The sequence below is a fragment of the Pelecanus crispus genome, chromosome 1 (assembly GCF_030463565.1).
Source record: "Pelecanus crispus isolate bPelCri1 chromosome 1, bPelCri1.pri, whole genome shotgun sequence".
Taxonomy (NCBI): domain Eukaryota; kingdom Metazoa; phylum Chordata; class Aves; order Pelecaniformes; family Pelecanidae; genus Pelecanus; species Pelecanus crispus.
This window is the reverse complement of record NC_134643.1, coordinates 114,272,920-114,297,305: the sequence shown is the minus strand read 5'-3', so window position 1 is coordinate 114,297,305 and position 24,386 is coordinate 114,272,920. Positions and strand designations below refer to the sequence as shown.

General features: G+C 38.0%; 1 protein-coding gene across 1 annotated transcript; it reads left to right on the top strand.

The window, feature by feature from the left end:
- Nucleotides 1-3,610: 3,610 nt before the first annotated feature.
- On the top strand, nucleotides 3,611-23,971 carry LIPI (lipase I). Its single transcript, XM_009486309.2, has 10 exons — nucleotides 3,611-3,674; nucleotides 7,429-7,805; nucleotides 9,607-9,715; nucleotides 12,253-12,354; nucleotides 13,816-13,905; nucleotides 15,061-15,228; nucleotides 16,833-16,925; nucleotides 19,360-19,471; nucleotides 19,849-20,022; nucleotides 23,884-23,971. The coding sequence occupies exons 1-10, from the start codon at nucleotides 3,626-3,628 to the stop codon at nucleotides 23,969-23,971; spliced, it is 1,362 nt and encodes a 453-aa protein (XP_009484584.1). The 5' UTR covers nucleotides 3,611-3,625.
- The last annotated feature ends 415 nt before the right edge of the window (nucleotides 23,972-24,386 follow it).

The window sequence follows — 24,386 nt, the reverse complement described above, 5'->3', positions numbered from 1 at the left end:
TTCTTTCATTGCTGGGGTTTCCCTGCTGACCGGAGGGAAGGATTATTGTTGTCACACCTACCAGTGGAAGCCCGAATTGTACAGAAACACGACCTCGGGGAGAAGCGTGAGCACCCCGGGATAATTCCTTCTCGTCTGTGCGAAACTGCAAGCGCGCAGTGAACAGCCGGAAAAAAAACGCATTTCCAGAAACCCAAAAATCTCCTTCTCCCCTTGGCAGCTCGTGGAGCAGGTGGATATTGCAGCTGCTGGAGCAGGGCTGGTGACAAATACTTCAAAAACCTTTAAAGCCCTCAAGTGTTTTAGTCATCAGTATGATGTAGCGTTGTGATAGTTACTAATAAAATACGCATGTAAGGTGTTGGACGTTGCACATTTTTCAAGATTTAAACAGAAGTGGAATACGATTGCTGTCTTTAAAGCTGAAGTTATACCCACGTTATAACCCACTGTCGCATGGTTGCTACAAACAGGTTTCAACCGTGTACAGACATTTAACATCCAGTATATATTTTTAAAGTGTTACTTTACAAAGGAGCACATTTTCAGAAGTCATCCTGATGACAGCCATGTGAAAAATACTGGGTTTTTTTCCCCAAGCATAGATGGTATGCTTTGCCTCGATGCCCATTATGTTCAAATGGAGGCTTAGTTACTGATTTGTCAAGTCTATTTAGAAAGGGGCTATCAATTTACAGGAATTGCAAGCCGCAGTGTAGAATACATAATGAGTCTTAAATTTTTTCCAACCAGTCAGGGTTTTTCCCTTTGTAATCTTTGTACAGTCTTTTTTCATAGTTAAACATACTGCACTGCAAAAGCCAGGCGTGATTTTGTCTCACCTGAAAGGGAGCACCGCTCTTAAGCTAGCGGTTAGAAAGGAATTTTTCTGGAGAAGTGGCTTGATGCATAAGAGAAATGAGAGTTGTTATGAGAATCGTTATGAGAGTGGGATTTCCCAAGATTACAAAACCTTTTGGGGGAGAGAGAAGATTAGAAGGGGAAATACATTTACATGTGACCACAGATAGGGATAGCAAATCTTGCATAAGAATTTGATCTTAATCTTGAAAACCGTGCTGTAATGCTTTTAGCTGTTATTTCATGAGAAACTTCTGGGGGTAAACTGAATTGTAAAAGTGCCACCCCTTTACCTGTAATCTTGTACTGTAATAAAATGAAGTTTTTACATATTTTTTTCAACTTGAATACTTGACCGGTCTTGAGGGTTTTTTAATAGCTGGTGGGCTGTGGGCTCCCCCAAAAGCATCAGGGTTCGTTCAGGAGGTACTGCTGTTATGGTCCTGAGCACTGTGGGGGACGGCCAAAGTCCTGAAGGGGCAGCGCCGGGACCCTCCGCTGGTGCACATAAGGCACCTTTGGAGCAGGTAACTCGGCATTTCAGTGCGAGAAGTGGTGTGTCCTTGTGAGAAAAGCAGTGGACGTAACAAAACGCAGCGAAGCCGGGTGGGCAGCGCCTGAACTTCGTGGGTCTCGCATTTGTTTGTGACAGCGTACCTGCAACTCGGAGTCGCCTTGAAGGATTTACCTGACAGTGGGTTGTCAGTAGCAACGACAGTGTAAACAGTACCCGTAGTTAAGATTTATGGATTTCTAAGTGGTGTAAGTGTCGTTGTTGGTGAACTCAGTCCCCTTGTCATACGACAGGTGAGTCCAGCAAGCGCTAGTTCAACATCCTGATTAATACTGCAAAACTTTCTGGGCGTTGATTTAGTAAAGCAGTCCTTTCCCGAGACTGATTTCAGAGGCCTTTAAAACTGTTCCATGGGTCGTCATATCGGCATGGGTAGCACTGTACTTCACTTACGTGTGAGCTGGGCTTATTTGTTTTCAGTTCAAGAGGGAACTGAAAATTTCTTTTCCCCCTTCATGTGTAAAAGAGCAAGTGTTTATTCACAGCTAGTGGCATTAGGTATATGTAGAGGTACATATGTAAGATTTTCTTCTAAGATCAGGTGATTGGTCCTGGGATAAGCACGACGGGTATTTTACTAGGGCTATTACCAGTTCATTTTTAGTGGTGTTGAGCTCTCCGTGCTTTAACTTGTGTATGAATGCATGCTGCATACCGAGAGCGTGCCGAGGCTGCCCAACCGGTGATTGCGTGGGTGCTCTAAGTTTTTGTTGTAACAATAATCTGTGTTAACAAATAGAGAGGGGAAAGAGCCAAATTGACACTATACCATTACTCGTTCTAAGTAATACGTAATGTCAGTAGGGCTGTGCTTTTATAATAATAGTTGGGCAAAGTGTCAAAGATTTGAGATGAAGAGGGAATGCAAAGGGATAACAAGAGCTGCCTTAGTGAATTGTACTGAGAATAGGGTGACAAATTTGAGAAATGGAAGCAAAAAAGTGCTAAAAGGTCACCGGTTAAGCTGAGTCAGTTTGAGTATAAGTGCACATAGTGCATCTTCCTCTCCCTGTGGCTTCATTCAAAGGGAGAAGACTTTGAAGATATTTCCTAAAGGCTCTCTGCTGCCGGACCTTGTGTAGCACAGCTTTGTTGAGCTCCTCAGAATCATAAAGCCAGCCGGATCGCTTAGAAGTAAATAATGAAACACACACATCCCCTTAGCTGTTGTGGATGGAAAAGGAGACCTAGACCTTGCATTTAGAAGCACTGTGAAGTATACACTACAGAAAAAAACCTTCCTGGGATATGTATCTCTCATATTTGAGGCGTTATGGTTTGTTTTTCTTCCTCCTGCAGTGGAAATAATTGGGGGCCAGTTACAGGCAAACTGAGCATCCAGACGTCTCACTTGGACAATGCAGAGTTTATCCACCTCTTTGCCTCACCGTGAACTCCAAGAAACTGAAGTTTGTCCTCTTGTATTTACCCAGTGAATTGCTTTGTAAATAAATGAGCTTCACAAAAATAAACGTTTCTTCATCTGTTTTGTAGTTGGGGACACAGAGGGAATGAAGTTAAGTTACACACCCAAAACACCCAGCAAGTCAGTGTCTGGGCGAGATTTGTGGGGCGCTAAGCTCCATCTCTCTCCCATATAAGCGCTTTCACAGACCTCCTCCGGATTTAGATTAGAGAATCACTCCTTGGAAAAAGCTCAGAAGATAATTTTGTGCAAAAACAGTCAATGGAGATACAGTTCTCAGAATTATTTTCAAGTTCTTACAGAAAAATCCTTCTGTCACCAGAATGACTTTTTGTTCTAATTTTCTTTTGCCCATCTCGGTGCCTCTAATGGCAGTTGAGTGACACACATAAAAAAAGACACACTATGGGTCTCTAACGTGCTGTACCTCTAGTTACTCTGCTTCCTAAAGTCCACGCGTGTTAACAGACTTGTCAGCAATATATAACATTGACTGCTTACGTGTAAGTCTGCTGATAGACAAAGAGAGAGGGAAATAGATTAAAAACCAGTCCCAACCCTTAAAGGCCACAAGCCACCCTACCTACTGAAGTCATTCAATAGGAGGAGTCATGAATTGCAGAAGCTTGAATACAGCTTTGCTTTCTGCTTCCTACTCCATGTCATTTCTTTAGTGGCATTCAGTTAGGTTAGAAATCTAGCATACTATAAGGAAACACTAGATTTACCACTTGTTTGTGGATATTGCTTTTCTCCATTTCCACATGCTGAAATTGTGTTTCTTCATCTGTTTGTTATACTGGGTGAAATCAGGTAAGAACTATTAGCTTATTCTTTGTGACGTAGTCTCTTGGCTTTATTCAAGCATAAAAAAATGAATATGCTTTCATTTAAGTTGGCCAAAAGATTAAACCTTGTGAGTTATGCCTAATGGAGCAGACTTAGTAAAGAGAATTTGATCACTTTGAAATGGAGACATAGGTTTTCATTTTAAAGTAAATAGAACAAAGCCTGATACCTTATCTCTGGCTGTACTTTGCACAGAGACACACTCAGGTATGTGCACTTTGTACGAAGTAAAGAGGTAACTGCGAAATAGTTTTAACATGTTACCTTAAGTTTATTGTTTATTGCTGATTTGATAGGTTGACGGTTTTCAAGTTATGCTTTAGATAGTAAAATTTCGTTACAAAGAAAGTGCGCACTTAAGATTTTCCCCTTTTCAACCACAGAAGGTACTTACAATGCTTACAAACGTACACAGGAAAGTTAAAATTGTATATTAACTGAGTTAAGCTGCATATGTAACTGCCCAATGCCTATCTGTATGTTCTGACTGTACAGAAAAGCGTATGTGAGTACTCCCACAGGTGCGCACAAAGGGCAGCTGGGTATTCCTTCCAGTAATCAATCAGAAATAGGAGTTTGAAAAACTTCCCCTCAATGACTCCTTGCTAAACTATTCAATGTGTTTAATCTATAAATGTATTTATAGTACGTACCTAATTCCACAGTAAAGACATAATCTTTTCTTTTTTTCTCTGTTTACTTTTCAGAGAATAACTGCTGTCATTTCACAGCCATAAGTAAACAAGTTGTTTCCCTTTGACATTTTCCAGCTAGTAAATAGGTTTCCTTGGTTAAAATAATTTCCTTGTGATAGATTTCTCACATGCGTGGACCAGACTGTGTCTCTAGTTTATGTCACTGTCATTCCACTGGCTTTAGAAGAATTCATTCTTATTTCTACCAATCGAATGATAAGAAATCAAAACATTTAAATGGATATGGAGGAATACTTCAACAATATCTTAGTATGAATCTTTTACATGTTAGATATGTAGGAGTGAATCATAAGGATCAGTAATTAAACTTGGATTTAAGAACAATATTAGGCAAAAATGAAAGAGTTTCATGTTGTAGCTCTGAATCTGAATAGCAAAAATTTAATCAAGTGGCTGTTTTTTATCATTTAGCTTTGTATATGACATTTGTGTGATAGGATTTCTATCCTAATTTTATTGTCGTATATCATTATATGAAAACTAGAGATAAATATGACACATTCTATTAACATCTCAGTATCATGTCACATGCGTGACATTTTACTAGGTTCTTGAATACTGTTTTCATTAAATTCAAGGCAACTGCCGCTAAACAGCTCTTAGTTTCAGAACTTCTTCTTGGATAAGTCTCAGCAACAAAACTGAGTGGACTTCCTGTACCACTAGTTAGTTAATAACCTGTCCAGTAATCACACTAAAACTTACTTAAATTATTCAATGTCAAAATGAGGAGAACGGTGATATTTATTTTGAAATATAGGTAAGTCTGTCTTTTCCTAGACGTAGTAACTGTAGCTATTGTCCTAAGGTGGTGATAGGCATGAAACTTTTGTGTGGATGATTTAAGGCAGGAAGTTTCAAGCCATTTCTAACACTCTGTAACTTCAACCCTGCTCCAGTTTGCAAATATCCTTTTTTTTTTTTGTGTGTGTGATGTCCAGTCCAGAAGTGACTGGTCTAGTCCCTGTACATATATGGATTGGTCTAGAGGTCATTGGTCTATAGTTCCCTAAGTGAATTAGTCTTTACTGCATCTTTACTGCATCTTAAGTGCTGTAATTCCTATTGTTTAGCTTTGCTTGGATCTGCACTATAGTATCAAATACATTTTTCACATACCTTGTAAACCCCTGACACTTGACCTTTGCAGCTTTATAAACCTGTGAGGGCTTGCTGTCTGTCTCAGATGTGCAGATGTGGTGGATTCAGTTCTGCCTGCTAGCCACTTGCTGGGAAAAGGAGAAGGGCTAGAACTGTCTCTCCTGTAACTCAAAAATTCTGAGAAATTCAGGTTACTTTTTTATTATTTTTTAAGGAACTGAGTAGGTACTATTTCTCTTCCTACTTTTGCTTTCTAGAAGTTGACTGAGTCTTGTTTTACAAAGTTGTTAATGACAGGAAAATTGAGAAAGATGCCATCAAATATCAGACAAAAGCCTTGTGTAGAGTTGCATAGCCCACTAGAAGTCAAGAGATTGGCCCAAATTTCTTTGGCCATGCACCAGCTAACACCGTAGCGAAGGCCATGCAGAAGAACTGTGACAGGCGTTGGCATTGTGCCCAGAATCCTGAAGTGGCGTATCCACACAGTGTGACCTCAGTAGCCAAAGGATACTTTTTAAAGCATTAAGTTTTAAGATTGATAAGCACACAAGGGAAAAATTTAGTCTTTTCAGACTCTTCTGAAAATCTCCATCCTCTTGCTGATCCTGACTGATCTACAGCTTAACCTTGTATACCATAACTGTCCAAGTACAGAAATGCTAAATACTATGTTTTTTCTTGTGCCATTATGTACATTGACCTTACAGATTCTTTTTTTTTCAAACTGTTGTGGTTTAGTGCCAGTCAGCAACTAAGCACCATACAGCCGCTCGCTCACCCTCCCCTCCCGGTGAGACAGGGGAGAGAATTGGAAGAGCAAAAGTAAGAAAACTTGTGGGTTGAGATAAGAACAGTTTAATAATTTAAATAAAATATTATAATAATAATAACAACAACAACAACAATAATATTGTAATGAAAAGGAAAACAATGAGAGAGAGAAACAAAACCCAAGAAAACCATGAAAACAAGTGATGCAACCGCTCACCACCTGCCGACCGATGCCCAGCCCATTCGTGAGCAGCGATCGCTGCCCTCCGGCCAACCCCCCCCAGTTTATATACTGAGCACGACGTCATATGGTATGGAATAGCCCTTTGGTCAGTTTGGATCAACTATTCTGGCTGTGCCCCCTCCCAGTTTCTTGTGCACCTGGCAGAGCATGGGAAGCTGAAAAGTCCTTGACTAGCATAAGCAGTACTTAGCAACAACTAAACCATCAGTGTGTTATCAGCATTCTTCTCATCCTAAATCCAAAACACAGCACTGTGCCAACTACTAGGAAGAAAATTAAATCTATCCCAGCCAAAACCAGGACACAAACTCAGAACAGGATCCTTTGTTTCTTCTTTCTTTGTTTCTTGGTAATGGTGTCTTTATGGTGATCCAAAACTAGGGAAGGGTTCTGGATCATCCCTGTACTGTCAGGCAAGTGTTTCTTATTGCTAGATCAAACAATAAGGTCTAAGGATTGTCAACTTTGACACCCTGGCTGAAAGAGGAAGAAACAACCACAGCAGTCTTCCTGTTTATTCAACAGATATTAGTTGTGAAAAAATTCTGAGAATCTAAATTTAATGCTTAAGCAAAGCATCTTATCAACACTGACTCCTAATTTGTATTTGTTATGGAGAAAATACATGGTTCAGGAACAATTAGAAAGGTTAATTTTGTATTTGAAGGATTCAGAGGATCATAGTGGTATCTGCATAGTTGTTAGTGAAACTGTATGTCCTCGTTCTTCAGTGCATCTTCTGGCACCTCATTCCAAAGGTCTGGAGTGAAGAAAATGGAAGCTCTTCACTTTTAGTGGAAAAATGTGGGAAGAAAAGTGAAGAGGTGGCATTTCAGGTGTTCTAACTCATCAAATGACTGTCTAACCTTTTCATCTTTTTCAGATGAGGAGAAAAAATGTCCTGAATTTACAGATCTTAATATAGGCAATGCATTGTCTGGGACAGAACTCAAAGTCCAGCTACTGCTATACACAAGGGAAAATTCAAATTGTTCTGAGAGACTCATTGAACATAATGTTACTGCATCTGAGTACCTTAATACCTCCAAGAAAATTGTCCTTGTTATTCACGGCTTCAGACCAACAGGATCTTCACCGGCATGGCTAGGTGACATAAAGGAGCTTTTACTGGCTTCAGAGGATATTAATCTCATTATAGTTGATTGGAATCGTGGTGCTACAACTGTGAATTACATAACTGCTGTTGAAAACTGCAGAAAAGTTGCAGAAATACTGAAGAACTATGTTGACCAGATGCTGGTAAGGCAGAGAGTTGCACCTGTTCTGAATAAGTTTAAATAGCATAGTTTGAGTGGGAATGGATATTTAAAATATGTCTAAAGAGAAGCCAAGTGAACAATATCAAATGACATTTCTTTATCAAAGTATTTACTAACTTCGCATGCAGTTATTACTGCATATCTTTGACTCCACCTGAGTTCTTATTTCCCTTTCACTGAAGTATGCCTGAGAGTGCATCTGATTTCTTTAGCCAGCTGGAAGTTTTAGGTCTTCTGGAAAGAGTGAATGCACCAGTGGGGAGGCGAAGTGAGAGATGTTCAAACAGTATGCAACATTAAAATTTTACAAAAACATTACACTACTCTTTTTACTATTAAACTACTATAATTAAAAATTTTAAATGAAAAAGAAATCACTGACAGAGATACAAGTATTTGTTCCAAAATCATGTAATCTTCTTGATTCTAGAGGGAGTGGCTGAAACAATTGTTGATGCCAGTGGTCATAACTGGGCTTTGTATTTATTCCTTAATCAAATGAACAAAATATGTTATCATCTCATTTATGGCATTGTTAGATTTATCACTTGATTTTTCTTCTATTCTCACCACTTCTTTTCTCAGCCATTCTCAGAAATTTTTGGTGAATGCTGTGCAGTAAGAAAACATTAATGTGAAATTTCAGTAAAAAACCCATTATTTTGGGAAAGGATGAGGTGAAAGAAGAGAGACCCTATCAGAATCTGCCCTCTGGGACTAGATGTAGTGATAACAATTTGTAATTATGACAGTAAATTTATTGTTACGGAATAGAAAAATAAAATAGGACTATAACAACAGTCCCCAATCCAGAGTGGGTTAAAAAGGTATATTTTACAAATTTCTCAATGACGATTTTTGGTTAATTGCTGGTTACAGGTCTGCCTGGCAAAGCAATGTCTGCAGGGCATGCTTGGGCTGATGTTGTGTGAGTCATCAAAGTGATGGTGGTGGGGTATGTTGTGTCCCACAGCTACCAGTTTCATACTTGCAAGCTGTTGTGAGGCCTCTGTTAGTTCATTCTGAGATGCATTAATATTTCAGATCCCACATATCATTCCATCACTTTGCAGAGATTCTAACCGGTCTGCTGATACTATTTCAGAGTTCTTTGGTGTGCGTGGTTTTTTTAAACACTGCCTGCTTTGTAGAATGGGCACCTTAAGGCTTTCCCACAGGTGTGCATTTGGCACCATTACTCATAGAATCATAGAATCATAGAATCGTTTAGGTTGGAGAAGACCTTTAAGATCATCCAGTCCAACCATTAACCTAACATTACCAAGTCCACCACTAAACCAATTAAGGGCAGAGTAGCAATTTCATGTTTCCTGGCTTGGTGTTTGGATTATTTATTCAGCAGATCTGTGGCATGTGTTAATGGTATTATGTTTTAAATTTATTTTATTGGAAGGATAAGGCAGGGGGAGATTTTTTTTTTTCCCTAGTTCATAGTTGTGGTTCATCTTTCTTGTATCTGGTAAATATCTTCCTCTTCCCTCCCTGTGCTCCCCTTCTAACTAACGTGACAGTTTGGAAGAAGTGTGACTCAAGCTTCCTTTTTACATTTTTCTAGTCAAAGAATTTCATAATTACTACAGAGTTTAACTGGTACAGAATGTCAAACTGAAAAGAACTTAATAATTTCCATTTGTTTTTAAAGTTAGTTAGAAATATAACTTAGAGTACTGACAAAAAGTGAAAACGAAATCAGTCTACTGATGTCTGTTCAGTTAACCATGTGTGTGGTTGTGGCTTTGTTTTTTTTTTTTCCCTGATAGGTAGGTGGAGCTTCTCTTGACAACGTGTATATGATTGGTGTTAGTCTTGGAGCTCATATAGCTGGTTTTGTTGGCCAGAAGTATAATGGCAAAATTGGCAGAATTACAGGTAAGGCTTTTAATCCCGATACACATATTCTAATGTACCTTGTATTGTTGTCATAGCTGTGAATCATATAGATGCTAGCACTGAAATATCAACAAATGAGAACTGATTATTTAGTGACATACATGAGGAAAAATGTATCCCTGACAGAAGTTCAGAAAATTGTGAAAGTCTGCCTTCAGGACATAAGTTACAGCTGAAATTTTCCAACCTGTTTAGTCTCTCAAATGAGAATTGAGTGGTACATCCAAATGCTGCTTGAGTTAAGTTACGTACTACCTGAGTTTCTGTCTAGTTGATCGAGCAAGTCAGGTCCCTCTGAAGAGAAATTCAAAAGCTCTTGGTCAGACTACAGGAATTAGGCACAAGTATTTAGTTTCAGTTTGAGGTATCTGAACATGGTGCAGGCTTTAGTATGTTGAGCTATCTGCTACAGGGAGCTTAAATCAGGTATCCAGCCTATGTATGGATACTGCAAATCTTACCTCATACTTGTTACATCGTCAGCATTGTCATCTACGGAAAGTGGTGCATACAGTGAAAATTGGAGTACCATCATTTGAGTACATCTTTCAGGACCAGGGTTGCACAAAGTTCAGGATTAACTTTTAGATACTGGTTTCTAGGGCAGAATCCACAGTGCTAATTTGGGTGCACAGGCTCCAGATACTTCTTGTGGTGAAAGAGCAAAACTCACGGCAGCAAGTCTGTTAAGAAGAAAGCTCACTGTCAGAGAAGGGACTGTTGGATCCTGATAGTGTTTTGGATTTAAGAGAGCAGATGTTTTCAGGCTGAAAGGAGGCAGTTACCTCTCCTTGAGATTCATATCTCCAAACACTCTCTTCAGAGTACTTAGGTAATTTTTTTCCCAAAATTTTTTCCCAAAATTTTTCCTCCCAAAAAGAGGAGCCAGTAACCAGCCTTAAGAAAGGGTATTAGAGACTCCTCCCCTTTTAGTGCAGTAATCTGAAAGTCAGGGCATCTTCTAAGAGTGTGATAAGCTCCAGCTATATTCCTTTGGTTAAGAATACTCGTTTCCACTTTACACAATTCCCTAGAGTTTGGTGGCATTACTGGTTGAGAACAGTCTTGATTGCAATGCTAGGCTAGCAGGTCTGTGTCCTCTCTGTATGATAACTGGGAGCTAGAAGATCCATGTCATTGCTGAGCTCAGATGCTCATGGGTGAACAGAAGTATATGGAAAGTGTCAACCACCTTCTTATAATTACCGATAGGATGAATAAAGGCAAAGATTGAGTAGTCCAAACACACAAGGGTCATAGCCTCTTAAGTGACTGTTTTGATACTCTTTCCTTCTAACAAGTTGAGACAGTGGCCCAAACTGATGTTGGAAAAATGAGGTTTAAAAAAAAAAAAAAAGATATTTTCTTCTTCACTGTTTGGAGGTTTCTGAAGTATAAAACTAATTAGTGGACTAAAATTATGACCTTTGTCACCTGGGGTACTATGAATGTGAATTCCTGGCATTCCGTGATCCCCTGCAGTAGTTTGGGTCTTGGTTATGTTGATCTTGAGAGACAACCTTCCTAGACTAGTTCTTAAAGAACATCTGCCAGTTAATACAAATTTGGATAAGCTAAGGTCATGCTATGTCCCTGTCTCTCAATCAGTGAGAATGCAATTAGAAGTCAGTTAAATGTAGGAATATGTTTTGCCTTTGCAGTTGTATTTTCCATCTTTGCTGCTTTTTCATTTCCCCTCTTTGTGCTTTTGTTGTCAAGAAAATTGGAGCAGAGCAAACCTCAGCTGAGAGTTTCAGTTTCCTGTGAAGGACAGAAATTACCATCATGAAAATTATCAGGCTTCGGGGCTGCACAACGTAATTCCCTATACCTAAAATGAATGAGAATATGCAGTATTTATATTTTGCCACCCAAATCCCCTGCTCCTTGATATAAAGTGCTTTTTATGGATCTCAGTTGGAATCTCTTTTGTCATAGTTGAGTTTTGATTTAAGTATAAGATTTCCAAACCTCCTTCAGGTGAAAATGTTGTCAAAAACCAGCATTTCACTTAGTTGTATGTAACAGTTGTTTTTCTATAAGTAGTTTCAACACCAACTGACAAAATGATTGAGGCATGTTTGAAATTGTCTCCATCCAAGATGTCTTCATCTTGGGTTCTGGTGATGACAGTAGTTATGTTGTGCATTTCGTTTTTATGAAGTACATAATAGATATGTATGGTACTTTCTGGAGAAAAGGACAAAATTAATTCTCCTGATTTGATCCCTAATGCTGTTGGTTTATAATTCATCTGGAGAACTAGGAGATGAGCACAACTAATTAGGGAGAGAGAAAAATTCAAAGATATGGATTGATCAGTCTTGTGGTAGGAACCCTTGCTTTGTTTAGCAAGTTGAAGAATGGAAACTTGAGAAGAATTGTGCTGGGTTTTATTTTTATTATTATTTCAGGAAAATGAAAAGTCATTGATAAGTAATGCTCAAATGTCGGGCTTGTATATATCTGTACAAACAGACCCCAGGATTTGTAATGCTAGTGTTATTTTCATTTAGGTCTTGATCCAGCAGGCCCTTCATTCACTCGAGAACCACCAGAGGGGAGACTGGATCGTACTGATGCACAATTTGTTGATGTAATCCATTCAGATACCGATGGTAATGACATAGCCTTAATTTTCCTATTTCAACTTGAGGAAAGGCAGGAAAGCAAAAAAGAAGGGATAAGCTGTTTCAGTAACATCCAAATAGCGCTGCAGAAGTATATTTTATGTTATCAGGTGGATTCCTGTGCTGTTACTTTCTAACAATGTCTATACTTTTGAAATCACACTGTATGTTATTATGCCTATTCATCAAGAAATTGAAACTAAACTTTACTAATGACTTAAGCAATGTTGGGCTGTTTTGTTCAGTTCTGACACGAGTAGCCATGATACTGAGTGAATGAAGTATCATGATTGAACCTAAAAATATTGAAATAACGTTTATGTCCAACAGCTAACTGAAGGCAAATGTAGATAACCATATAGTCATGAGTCCATTTAATGTCATGCAAAAGTAGTGATTACACCGCTGTCATTTATGTCTTGTTTGTTATAATATATTCCTTAGTATATTCCTTCTGAATATGAAAAAAACAAGTCTGCACATTGAATAAAGCATGCCTATTGCATTAACTTATGATACTGCTATTTCCAAAATAGTTTAGCATTAACATTCTTTTGCTGTGCTAGTGTGTGTGAACATAGAGGTTGTAAAGCATGTGGTTATCACTGAATTAGTCCCTTCTGAGGCAGCCAGTCTCAGCTGTATCACGTTAGTACAGTACAGATCCACTGCTTAAAATTCTAAATCACATTACTGTAAGGTTAAAATGAAAAACGTCATAAAGGCTGCTTCATCCATGCTATAATCTTTTTTTTTTCTCAAACCCGTAAGTAAACCTTTCAAACGTACCACACTTGCCCCATTATTTGTGTAGTTTCATATCGGTTTCTCTAATAATATTAAAAATTAAGCATTTTACTGTACAGATTTATATGTGAAGCTGTAGAATACCAGTTTTTGTAATGTTCCAATTATGTGAATAAAGTGTGGTAAAAAGGAAGGTAGGTCAGATTGAGTTAAATCTTACTCATGGTCTTTTGTAGGACAGACACAGATTTTTCTACTTTGATATACTACTTACGTTAGTGTAGCTCAGAATCCAATGTCATGCAAAAAATGGAAAATCTTACTCTAATGAAAATAACATTGGGAAAGAATTTTCGTTGCTGGAGAGAACATGAATTTCATAAATTTCTTTGTGCAAATAATGTCTCAGCTACAGCACTGAATAGTTGCTTCTGTTCTTTCATTTTTCTTTTGTGGCAGTAGGAATCTTACACAAATTTGTATACATTTGTGTATAGCATTTTACATATATATAATTTTCTTAAAAAGAAAAAAACCCATGTATTTTAACTTATAACATGACTTCCATTTACAGAACAAAAGAACAGCAACAGCAAAAATTTTCTTTAAGAACTCCATGTTATTTTGTAATGAATGTAATGATAAATAATTGACTGCATAACTCTGTTTATGTTTTTTTGATTCATGATGTTTTTACTTTAGCACTAGGTTTCAAGAAACCTTTAGGAACCATTGATTTCTATCCAAATGGAGGAACGGATCAGCCTGGTTGTCCACAAACAATATTCAGTGGTAAATAAAAATGTGTTCAATTAATAAGAAAAGACTTTTGAGAACAAATCAGAAAAGGTTACACTGAATTCAATGGACACTGCACATATTCGGTAATATGGGAGCTGGGGGCATTGTATTCTGTCTTTTGCATCCCCACTCAGCAAATGAGAAATAACAAAGACTTTTGACATCTTTTTTTTTAAAAAAAGATCTTCCTATAAGCATACGTATTCCACCAAACCATTATTATTGGTATGATGGAATTATTATATTATCTATACAACCTACATATAGTGATCATTGTTTTTCTGTGTTTATATATGGCTAGGCATGGGGGAAGATGTTTGTGTCCAAGTGGTTTGGACAGTATCACTTGCATATGACATGAAAGGCAAGGCTTTCAGATCTTCACTGTGGCTTAGGTTCCTCCTGGTTGGCAATGATGAACAGGTTTTGGACAGGTCTTTTAGGCTCTGGGATGAAAACAAGTTTTACGACATGATCTTTTGCTGCAGAATTTTGCTTATTTCACCTCTATAAATCTTAGGCAAGATTTCTGCCCATTGTTTTTGTTTACTCTTTTTGGATATGTTTATGTCTGTCTATGTTTCTATTACAAATCTGCACAGTGCTGCTCTGAATTAGAGCTGCTGCAAAAGCATAGGGCTTCCACTTGTATGTCTGTGAGTATGGGAGGTTCCCTTAAGACTCAGGATCATCTTCATGTGTACAATTCTCATTGTTTGTTTTGCTAGTAGAGGAACTAATTTATTACCCCCCAAAAAAACCAGAGAGAAGAATCTCTGAAGTATTCCTCACGGTAATTTTTCTGCCAAAATGTTCCGCACTGGATGCAACAAGGCAAATTTTAACTCAGACTCATGCTTTATAACAAATAAATTCTGTAAATTTGATAGGACTTAGTAGACTATTTCTTACATGTAAAACCCTGTAGATTTTTCTCTGTACCTGTAATATTCAAAATAGTCTTCAGTTTCTTCTTCTTGTGTGTGTGCATCCATTATTTACACTTGGTGGTCAATTAACCAGAAGATAAAAGCATGGCTAACTAAGAGTGACTCAGGTAAATGGGATCACTTTGATAACATCTTGTCTTTCATGAAGAAAAGTGACTACATATTCTTTGTATATTTCGTTTTTTCTTTCCTGAAGGACTTCAGTATTTTAAGTGTGACCATCAAAGATCTGTCTTCCTCTTCTTATCATCTTTGAAAAGAAGGTGCAACATAATAACATATCCTTGTGACTCTTACTTGGATTACAAGAGAGGGAAATGTGTTGATTGTGAAGCTTTCCAGCCAATGTCCTGTCCAGTACTGGGTAAGCTTTAGGATATCTACTCTAGGCTGGGTGAGATTTTCCGGAAAATCCAGACGAGCTCTTTCTGGGGCTACTCCAGAGATCTGTAGTATCATGTTAAGGGATCTGTAGAGATTGATTGCGTGCAGAGCTGCATACTGTCTAAAGTAGTTTAAAGTTTATGGTTTTGTCTGCTTTATAGTTATCTCTGTTAGACACAGGTGCTGAATGTTCCTAATCTTCGATCATTATGCTTTCCAGTCTGAAATGGATTCACAGTGTATTTCCTTTCTACAGAGAAACTGCTTCTACTTAGTTCATCACTTTAGGCTTTCACAGTGTGTTATCATCCCTAGAGTACCTGTGGTTTTTATTTAAGAGTAATAATGTTTATAGCAACTTCATGGTTTCTCTGGCTCTTCTTTTGGAATCAAGCTTTTATTTGCAGGGATTTTTAGTTGTTTGGGGTTTTATTGCTTTTAGAGAGGCTCTGGGGACAGTTTGCAAAGAGCTACAATAGTGTCAGCATTTCCTAGTTGGCAGGGTTTTCTTAAGAATGAAATTTTTTAAATATTTAAGTAGAAGTTAACTTTCAATTTGTACCTTGTCTTTCTTACATCCTTACATTAGGATGTACACCCTATATTAGTTAGATCAGGTTTGAAGAAAAAGCATAGATAGACTGTATGCTTTTTTATAATAAAACCCAACCATAATGGGACCTTACAGTAGGGCAGAAAGATGCCAGGACTTCCCCAGCATGGTTATTAGCCATGCCTGATGCACTTACACAGACTACCTGAGCTAGAGGTAGAGAACTATTTGACCAGTCAGCTGCCACCCTTTTTTTTTTTTTTTTTTTTTTTTAATAACCGTAGAACCTAGGAGGAAAAGGCAGGCAGCTGAATCTGGGAACTGCGAGGAGAAATAGCATCCTTCTACTGCAAGCTTTCCTGCTTGCTGCCTTGCAGCGGCAGCTCTGCAGCCTGGAACTAGCCCTTGTTGCCCAGTCTAGGTAAAGAAATCAAGAGGGGGAGAATAGGATCAGCTGTTTTAGAAACAAGGACTGTTATCAAGCCCCAAAGACAGTAAGTATAGAATTGTGTAAACCAAAAGTTCTTTCTACATTACATCCATACACTTAGAAGGTTTACAGGGTATCTAACATTTTATTAAATAATATCCACAATTATAGACTAAAGGGTTTAAAAATATTTACTTTAATGATTCAAAAGAGAAAGGAAGAAATTTTACCTAATGTGAAGCTGTTCTGTAACTGTTCTCTGCAAATATGTGGGCTACTTTCTTGGGTTTGTTTTTATTGCCTCTGCAGGAGTTTATAAGCACTATTGTTTGGAGATAGTACTCTAGACTAAATAGATTCCAACTATTACAGCATGACAATTTTAGTGGTACTAACATATTAGAAGAATGAAATACTTGCATACTACATTCTATTATACTCAGGGGATTCCTGCATTTTCCAAGTCAATTTACTTTCTCAGAGAATATTTAAGAAAATTAAAGCCAAATCTGTCACTTTGGGTGAGCTACTTTGTGTAATTATATGTGTATCATGATTTTGCTAAGTGTCTGAAATGAAATATTTAAACTTTGGATTTCAGGTTATTATGCTGATCGATGGAAAAAACTATTAATCCCAATAAGTTCACCAACGAAAACTTACTTTGATACTTCGGATCAAGACCCATTCTGCAGTGAGTGACTGAATACATAACAAAATCTTTATGAAATGTTATGGCTGTTATTTGTTAGCTGATCTGGAGTGAAAGCATGTTAAAAGTAGAAAGTTATTGTTATCTGCTGTGTAAAATGGTGTAATAAACCATGAGCTAAGTGTCAGTTCGCAGACTGGAGGAAGAAGAATGATTCTGGCAGAAAAGTAAGCAACATGTGAACTAAGAAAGAAATGTGACTTTAAAAGTAATGTGATGGACTGCCAAGAGGAAGAAGGAAGCCAGAAAATGAGAATCAAGTGATAGGGGAAAAGCTTGACTGAGAGAACCTGCTGAGATGGGATCATTGCTGCCATTTTCAGAGAGCAAAAATGGGAAGCGAGACTGCCCTGGGTGGGGGACAAAAAAGAGACATGTCTGTGTTCCACCCCAGGAGGACAGCACCCCACAGTCAACTAAAGCTACTCCAGCTTTTAACAGTCTGTGTCTCCCTAGGAGTAAAACAGTGGAGGGAAAACTTAGCTGACTGTTTCAGAGTTATACGCCAAGGGAATGAATTCTCATGGCATGGGCTTTAGCTGCAACAGTTTAGGTATCAACCTATCCATTTAGATTCCAGTTTAGATTCTCATCCAATTTCTGTTTTTATTAAGAGACTTTACCACCATAAGCAAATATTAGCACATTCTTCTAATTGGCTATATTTAAGGTTCTTTGATTTGGGGTATGGGGATAGGCTTACATGGAATTCCAAGTGAAATCAAGTTTTCCCATTAGCTTTTTCCATCATCTTGGCAAGTTTTGTGACCAGGGACTGAATATCTCTTTTTATAGTGGTAATCATGCTTACGTACATCACTGTTTCTTCCAAAGGGCCAAGGAGACGTTAACGAAGATGTGATGGATTTTACATAAAATAACACCTATTCCCAGTGGTCTTTCAGCTGAACCCAAACCTGCTACCACTGTTCTCCCCTGCTCCTGTTTGCTTAGGCTTTGCTCTTCCATGCTCCCAACGCTGCACAGGCTGCTAGGTCTCTCTCCTCATTCATTCTTCCGACAGAAAAATACAGCTTTGCTTTCACTCTCACACATATTAAAATCTGGGCATTCATCAAAAATCCAACCAGGCAGAATCCTGATGGTGGAAAGAGTACATGGCAGAAAGAAAAGATTATGTATAGTATTCTGGGACAGGGGTGGTAGAAGAGACAAAAGAAGGGGAGAAATATTACCAAATATAGGATGAGGCACATGGCGAGGAATAAGAAACACTGTAATGACAGCATAAATTTAAGGGAAAATATGCAAAGTCAAGAAAAATGAGTCTACTAAACCAGTCTGAAAAAGAGGGTATTTTTATTTTAATTATTAGACCTTTGAAAACGTGAGGAAAAAGAAATAAACAAGAGGCCTTAAAACTAAGTGACACTGTAAACCTGAGCAGGACAAGTTTTTCATATGAAGTGAGTCTTGGCCTTTTAGGAGAGAAGAATTGCAGAAGAAGAGTTTGAATTGGCTTCCCTGCTTTGGGAGCAGAAAACTTGTGTTCCCTCTGGTTAGCCACAGCACGGTTCCAGTACTGGTGATGGTTACAGAAGTGCGGTAGAAGGCCAGGTCAGGGTTTCCGAGGGCAAAGCAGAGCAGGTCAGCTCCATGCCAGTGCACGGAGGGCACCAGCCCCGGGTACCCAGCCTGTTTTCCTGAGGCCATGGGCCCTCCAGGGGAGGGGGAGAAGGGGCTGGAGCGTGGTAAAGCAATCAAATCCCTCTCCTCTTCCTCAGTCTTCCCCATGCAGTTTTTCTAGTATCCACACAGAAGTTTTAGCAGGTTGAATTCTCTGAGGGAAGGGTGCTTGGAGGACCTGTACTGCTGCACCTGCTCAGGCTGGGCAAGCAAGGCTTAGGAATAATGCCTCTCTTCAGCTTTTACCATGTGATTAATCTGCTCACCTAGCTAAATGCCCACTTCGCCTATACATAAAGCTTGTGCCAATGCTGTTTCTCCCCTCTCGCTGCCAAGGTACCTCAGCTGTTCTCTGGACATGTCACTTTGGTGGGTAATGTAGTAGTGTTGCTACAGTAGTAGCTCAAATATCTCCTCTTTGGAGAGCTTGCCAAAACCCGAAGGCGCTAGTTAGGGCTTGATTTTGCATTTTTTCCTTAGGCAGGTCAAACTCTTCATGCTAATTATGATGGTAGCTTTCTGATGCAAATCCTTTCCATGTAAGAACTAGAGGAAATGATACACTGATTGCACAAAACTCCAAGTAACCATTTGGTAGAAGCTAATTTTTGTCAATAGCCTTCTTATTCTGCTTTGAGCTGATAACTTAGAAGTAAAGAGTCATTATTCCTATCATCAGCCAGTGAATACTTTTAACAGGGTGATAATAACAACTGTATCCTGTTGAGGTCATTCTTTGAATCTTATTATTTCCTATTTCTTTTTGCAGTGTATAACTACTTACTGGATATTACTACCTGGAATAAAAGCGTCAAGAGAGGTTTCATTAAAGTTAAAATAACAGATTATGCTGGAAACACAGTAGAATCAGCAATGAATAGGTATGCTGTGCTTTGTCTCTAAATCTTTTTTATCACTTTATAGGACTAATTTTCTGAGTTTCCTAAGCCTTTTAACTTGTTAACTTGTAAGTCAAAAAAGTATCATGAGGTTGTTAAGACTTGGCCACGGCTCCTTTTCCTGCATATGGCTCAGTGTCAGAGCCAATGCTCCTCACACGGAGGTGATCCTCTCTCCATTTATGAACTAGCCCAGGTCCTTGCATGGTACTGGTTTGAATCCAGTTCTAGGTGTCCTTGTTCTGAATGCTCAAAGTCGATACATCTTACAAGATTTCTGATCTTAATAATAATGCTCTAGTAATACTGAATATTACTCAGCTAACAAAACCCTGACTAGAAATAATATTTTTCTTTAGTGAAGCTTCAACATTTCAGCAATATAAAAGAGTCAAAATGGTAACTGGATTTCACCAAGACCTTGACAAAATATCGAAAATTTCCTTGACCTTTTCTACGAAGACTTTAGTAGGCCCAAAACACAAGCTTAGGATTCTCCAGATGAGGCTGAAATCTCTTAATAATCCAGAAAGGTAAGTGTTTGTCATGTATCAAAGTTGTGTGTGTATCAACTAAACTGCTCAGGGTGTGTATTTCCCTCTGTTGATTTTTTTAATCACATATTCCTAAATGCATAAATATCCTTCTCATCCTACCTAGGATAAAATTTATCACATGGAAGAGCTGCTCTGTACATTAGCATTTAGTGCACAGCACCCTCAGTTTGCATCTCTTGTACATGTAGATGTCAACAAGTGTGCTGGTTGTTACAGCAGGCTGCTGCTGCTGCTGTCTGGTCACAACGGGTTTTCAAGGACCACTTATGTAGATCTGCCTGACTTACACCTGCATGGTTAAGTTCTCTTCCAGAAGACAAATTTTATTAAACACTTTTCTGATTTTAATCATGTGTCTGTAGACAGCTTTTCACACTCAGATATGACATGGAGCACTTCAGCTACTTGTGTGACTGGAATAGGTCTTTGGTCTTCTTGCTGATGGTAAAGACCTTCCAAGACCAAAACAGAGTCTATGCTTGCCTGCACATACAATGAAATCATCTGCATTTTTTGATATTTAAGTGTCATTACTAAGTTTTATTACTTATTACTAAAAACATTCTGGTTTTAAATACCTGGGCAGTATTGCCATATGTTCATTTTTTAGATCTCCATAGTTACTTGTACAGTAGCATTAGCAACTACATTTTACATTTGCATCGTGTGAAAATAACCTCTTACATGGAATAGGTAAGAAATATCCAGGAGTAGCAAGAGTACTTTATTTTAGAGTTATTACGTGAATTTGTTTCAGTTATTATGTTAATTTGCTTCATATGAATGGCAGATTCAACGAAGTCAGAATCAAAAATAAAATCTAATAATGGTTATTGAATAAGTAATGAGTGGGAATAATATTACAATATGAGTAAGTCTTAAGTCAGTATATTTTGTTAACTTGAGAAAGAACATTTAAGGCTTTCTGATTTGGTATATGATAATAGTCTAGTAGCAATTGGTTATGATACTTTGTAAAAATTATGAAACCTTATTAAATTAATCTGCTATTTCATATTTATTGAGAAGAAGGAGATGGGTGGGAGAGACCTAGAGAGAAACAGAACGGTAATCAAAATATTTCCCCAAAACGTGTATGCATTAGACTTTATTAACTTGTTGAAGGCCATAAGTCTCAAGCTCTCAGGTGAACTGGCATGATTTTATTTCAAAGCATTTGGTGATGAGAGATAGTCAAAGCTCTAAATCATATTGCAATTTTTTTTCTCAACCCAGTGGTGATAAATCAGAAGACACATTTCATGCAAGCCTATCAGCATTCAGGACTTTTTCAGATAATGATCTAGCAAATAAGGAAGACTTCCAGTGAACATCCCTTTCTGGTTTTGAGTTTTCATTTCTGTTACTCTGAGTCTTGTTAGTTTTGAAGTAAGATGCACTTGATTTGCTTTAATATAGGATCCACTAAAGTTCTTCACATGGAGCCTCAACAGATGGCAGTCATATAGGCATTTTAGATAGCAATGGAAAATAGTGTATTGAATCAGCATGTAAAGGTAATTTAAATGCAGATGTTACAACACTATTGGTTGGCATAATTACATAATTGCTCATTGTAATTATAACTACCTGTATTTACCTTAGTTACATATAATTACAACAATTAGTTGAATGCAGGATAATCAACTAGGAACGACATTAGAAATATTTAAATTATTCATATAACAAAGTAGTAGGTAAAAACTGGGGGACAGGTGCAGGGATAAAAACAATAGGAGTCTCAGTCTCTGTAGAACTGGGTTAATAGCAGACAGTGGGAGTTTGGGGAATATCACTGACAATTGTCTACTGGGCTGGTCCATTATTCACACAGATGGTGTGTGAATGTGGGAGTGCCAAAAGGTACATATAACTTTCAGACTCTTCTTCTGGTCTCTGAGATAAATCATTCCTGCTCACCCATAAAACCAGAAAGCCTTCCTAACTTGCGTGTGTCAGTTCTCCCAAAAAGCTTTTGAACCTGTCAGTTAATTCCAACTCAATTGATGGGGAAGGTGAATGTCTCAAAGACACTTAGCCCAGTCACCTTTGGCTTTTTGAACAAAACAAGAACAGGAATAATAGAAAAGAAGACCTTATTCATACTTCTACTGAACAAGAGAGTGTGGTATGCCCTTGCTTTTTAGTAGACAGCAGAGAAGCCACATGGAGTGAGTGATTATGAAAGCCTCACTGAACAAAAAAATTATTTGTGTTTTGCTCCTTGTCAGTGAACTGGAGAACCTGCTCCTCGCTGAGGGCTACTCTCCCGTAAGGCATTCCTGGTACTCAGTATCACAAGCTTAGATGGATTGCACTTCAAATGAGATACAATATGTTGGAAACCATATGTTTTTATTTTTAGTATTCATCATTATGGTTTGTATTGTGTCCCCTGTGGTTAGATAGAGCCCTTCCCAGGAGATGACTGCTGTTGGAGACCTGGCCATGCTAACACATTGTGCTGCTGTGTTGCAAATAGTGTTACAAATGTGCTAAAATACAGTATTGTATTGTTACGTGAGATATCAAAAGTCAGCTCAGGAAATGGATGCATATAATAATCTTACATTGTTCTGGTTGGAAATTTGTCCTGTGGATTCTTTCACAGTCTTTTGTAAGGACTTTTAAAATGCTGGCAATTTCTGTGCTTTTATGTCTTTTTTTTCTCCCTCTACAAAAATAATATAGTAGTAAACTGTTAAATTCAAATCAAAACAAATTGTAGAATGAAGGACTGGATGAAATTCTGTGCTTTGCCAGAATACCAGAATTTGTCTTGATCTTCTTAGTCACAAAATCTACTGTCTTAGCTTTGTGGGGTCCTTAAAGGGCCTCAAATTCTTATATAGAAATCTGACAGTCCTTTCACATACAGACAGGTAGAGCCTTGACTGGTTGGAAGTCTCACACTAACAGGCAACAACAGAAGTGCCTGGCAGGATGTTCTTTCTCAGGCTTTGTCCTTTAGCTGGTTCACTGTATGCTACATCCCAGTCTGAGGTGCATTGTGTTGTATAGCCACATCTGTGAGAGCAATATAGAAGATAATTTTAAATAAAATAAGTATCGTAGCTTGTATGCCCTTAGAGGTGCCATAAGAGGGTGTGCTAGTCATTTGCCTGTTGAAACCAGCTCTCACCATCTATCTATAGTTGTGCATGAAGGGCAGAGCTATGCTTCTGCCTCTGCCCTAAAAGGTAGAGCATCTATGTGGACCTCAAAAAGTAACATTTTGTGTATGTGTGACTCCTTTCGTGACCTCTGTGTATGTTCGTGTAGTATTATGCAGTTCTGAGTTTTCTTGGTGTTTAGATGACAAATTACTCTCTTGCATGAAACTTTCTTACACATGCTGTCATTGCAATTGAATGAGTTAGAAGATACTATGATGTGTTTTTCTACTTTTCTCTGTGGAATGAAAGCAGAGAAACTTTGATACCTAGAGAGCTCAAAATAAATTATTCAGGCCCAGTGTTAACAGGAATAGGGCTGTTCTTGGACCATTGTTCTAAACAATTAATTTGAATGCAGATTAATAGCTTTAATGGATGAAGTATTGCATCTTAATATTTCAGACTAATGTGATACACTTCTTACTCACGCCACTGCACCGTCCAGCTGATGTCCTGGTTGTTGTTCAGTCTAGCAAAACTACCCTAGTGATGCATAAAATAGGGTGTAAACTTAAGACAAGTAGATATTTCTTTTCGTCCTGAGTACCGTCTCTGAGAGGTGGTAAATACTGGAGGTTTAATAATTCAAATACTGAAATACTTTTCTATTAATGTTAACTTTTTCTATTGTGCACATTTTTTTCTTTTTCTACTTTTTTAGGCTGCAGCTGTGCAGATATGATTTTGTACTGATGGAGAACACTGAACTGACCTTCAAACCTATCCCTTGCCCAGAGAGGGGTACATGAAGAGAGAGCTTCTACTAGTTTAATTTCTCTTACAGCAGTGACATTTTGATTCTTCCTCAGAATAAAGACTGCAATGAGAAAGGAAATGAGTTAAGATAGATTTCTTTTCAAGAGTCTACCTGGTAATGTGCATTGCTTGCTTTGAGTACCTTAGGGTGAAATTAATTGAAAAGTTCAGATACCTATGTATTTGGGAAATCTGAATAAAGTAAATGCGTCATGGTGGAGAATATGCAATGGTCTATTTGTTATTATTTGTTAGCAGTGAAGCAACTACTGAATTAAGTATGAATTATCTGCATAATCCTGGCACATTATTTGTCAAGTCATACATATATTTAATTATTCATTATTTATAATGGCTTTTTCGTGGGAACATAATTATCTGTCTACTAAGTGAATTTAATATACTGTA

Coding starts and splice junctions, on each gene's coding strand:
- LIPI (XM_009486309.2), top strand. CDS start 3,626: ATGCTGAAATTGTGTTTCTTCATCTGTTTGTTATACTGGGTGAAATCA. Junction 9,716..12,252: donor CAAAATTGGCAGAATTACAG/GTAAGGCTTTTA, acceptor ATTTTCATTTAG/GTCTTGATCCAGCAGGCCCT. Junction 19,472..19,848: donor GTAGAATCAGCAATGAATAG/GTATGCTGTGCT, acceptor ATTTTTCTTTAG/TGAAGCTTCAACATTTCAGC.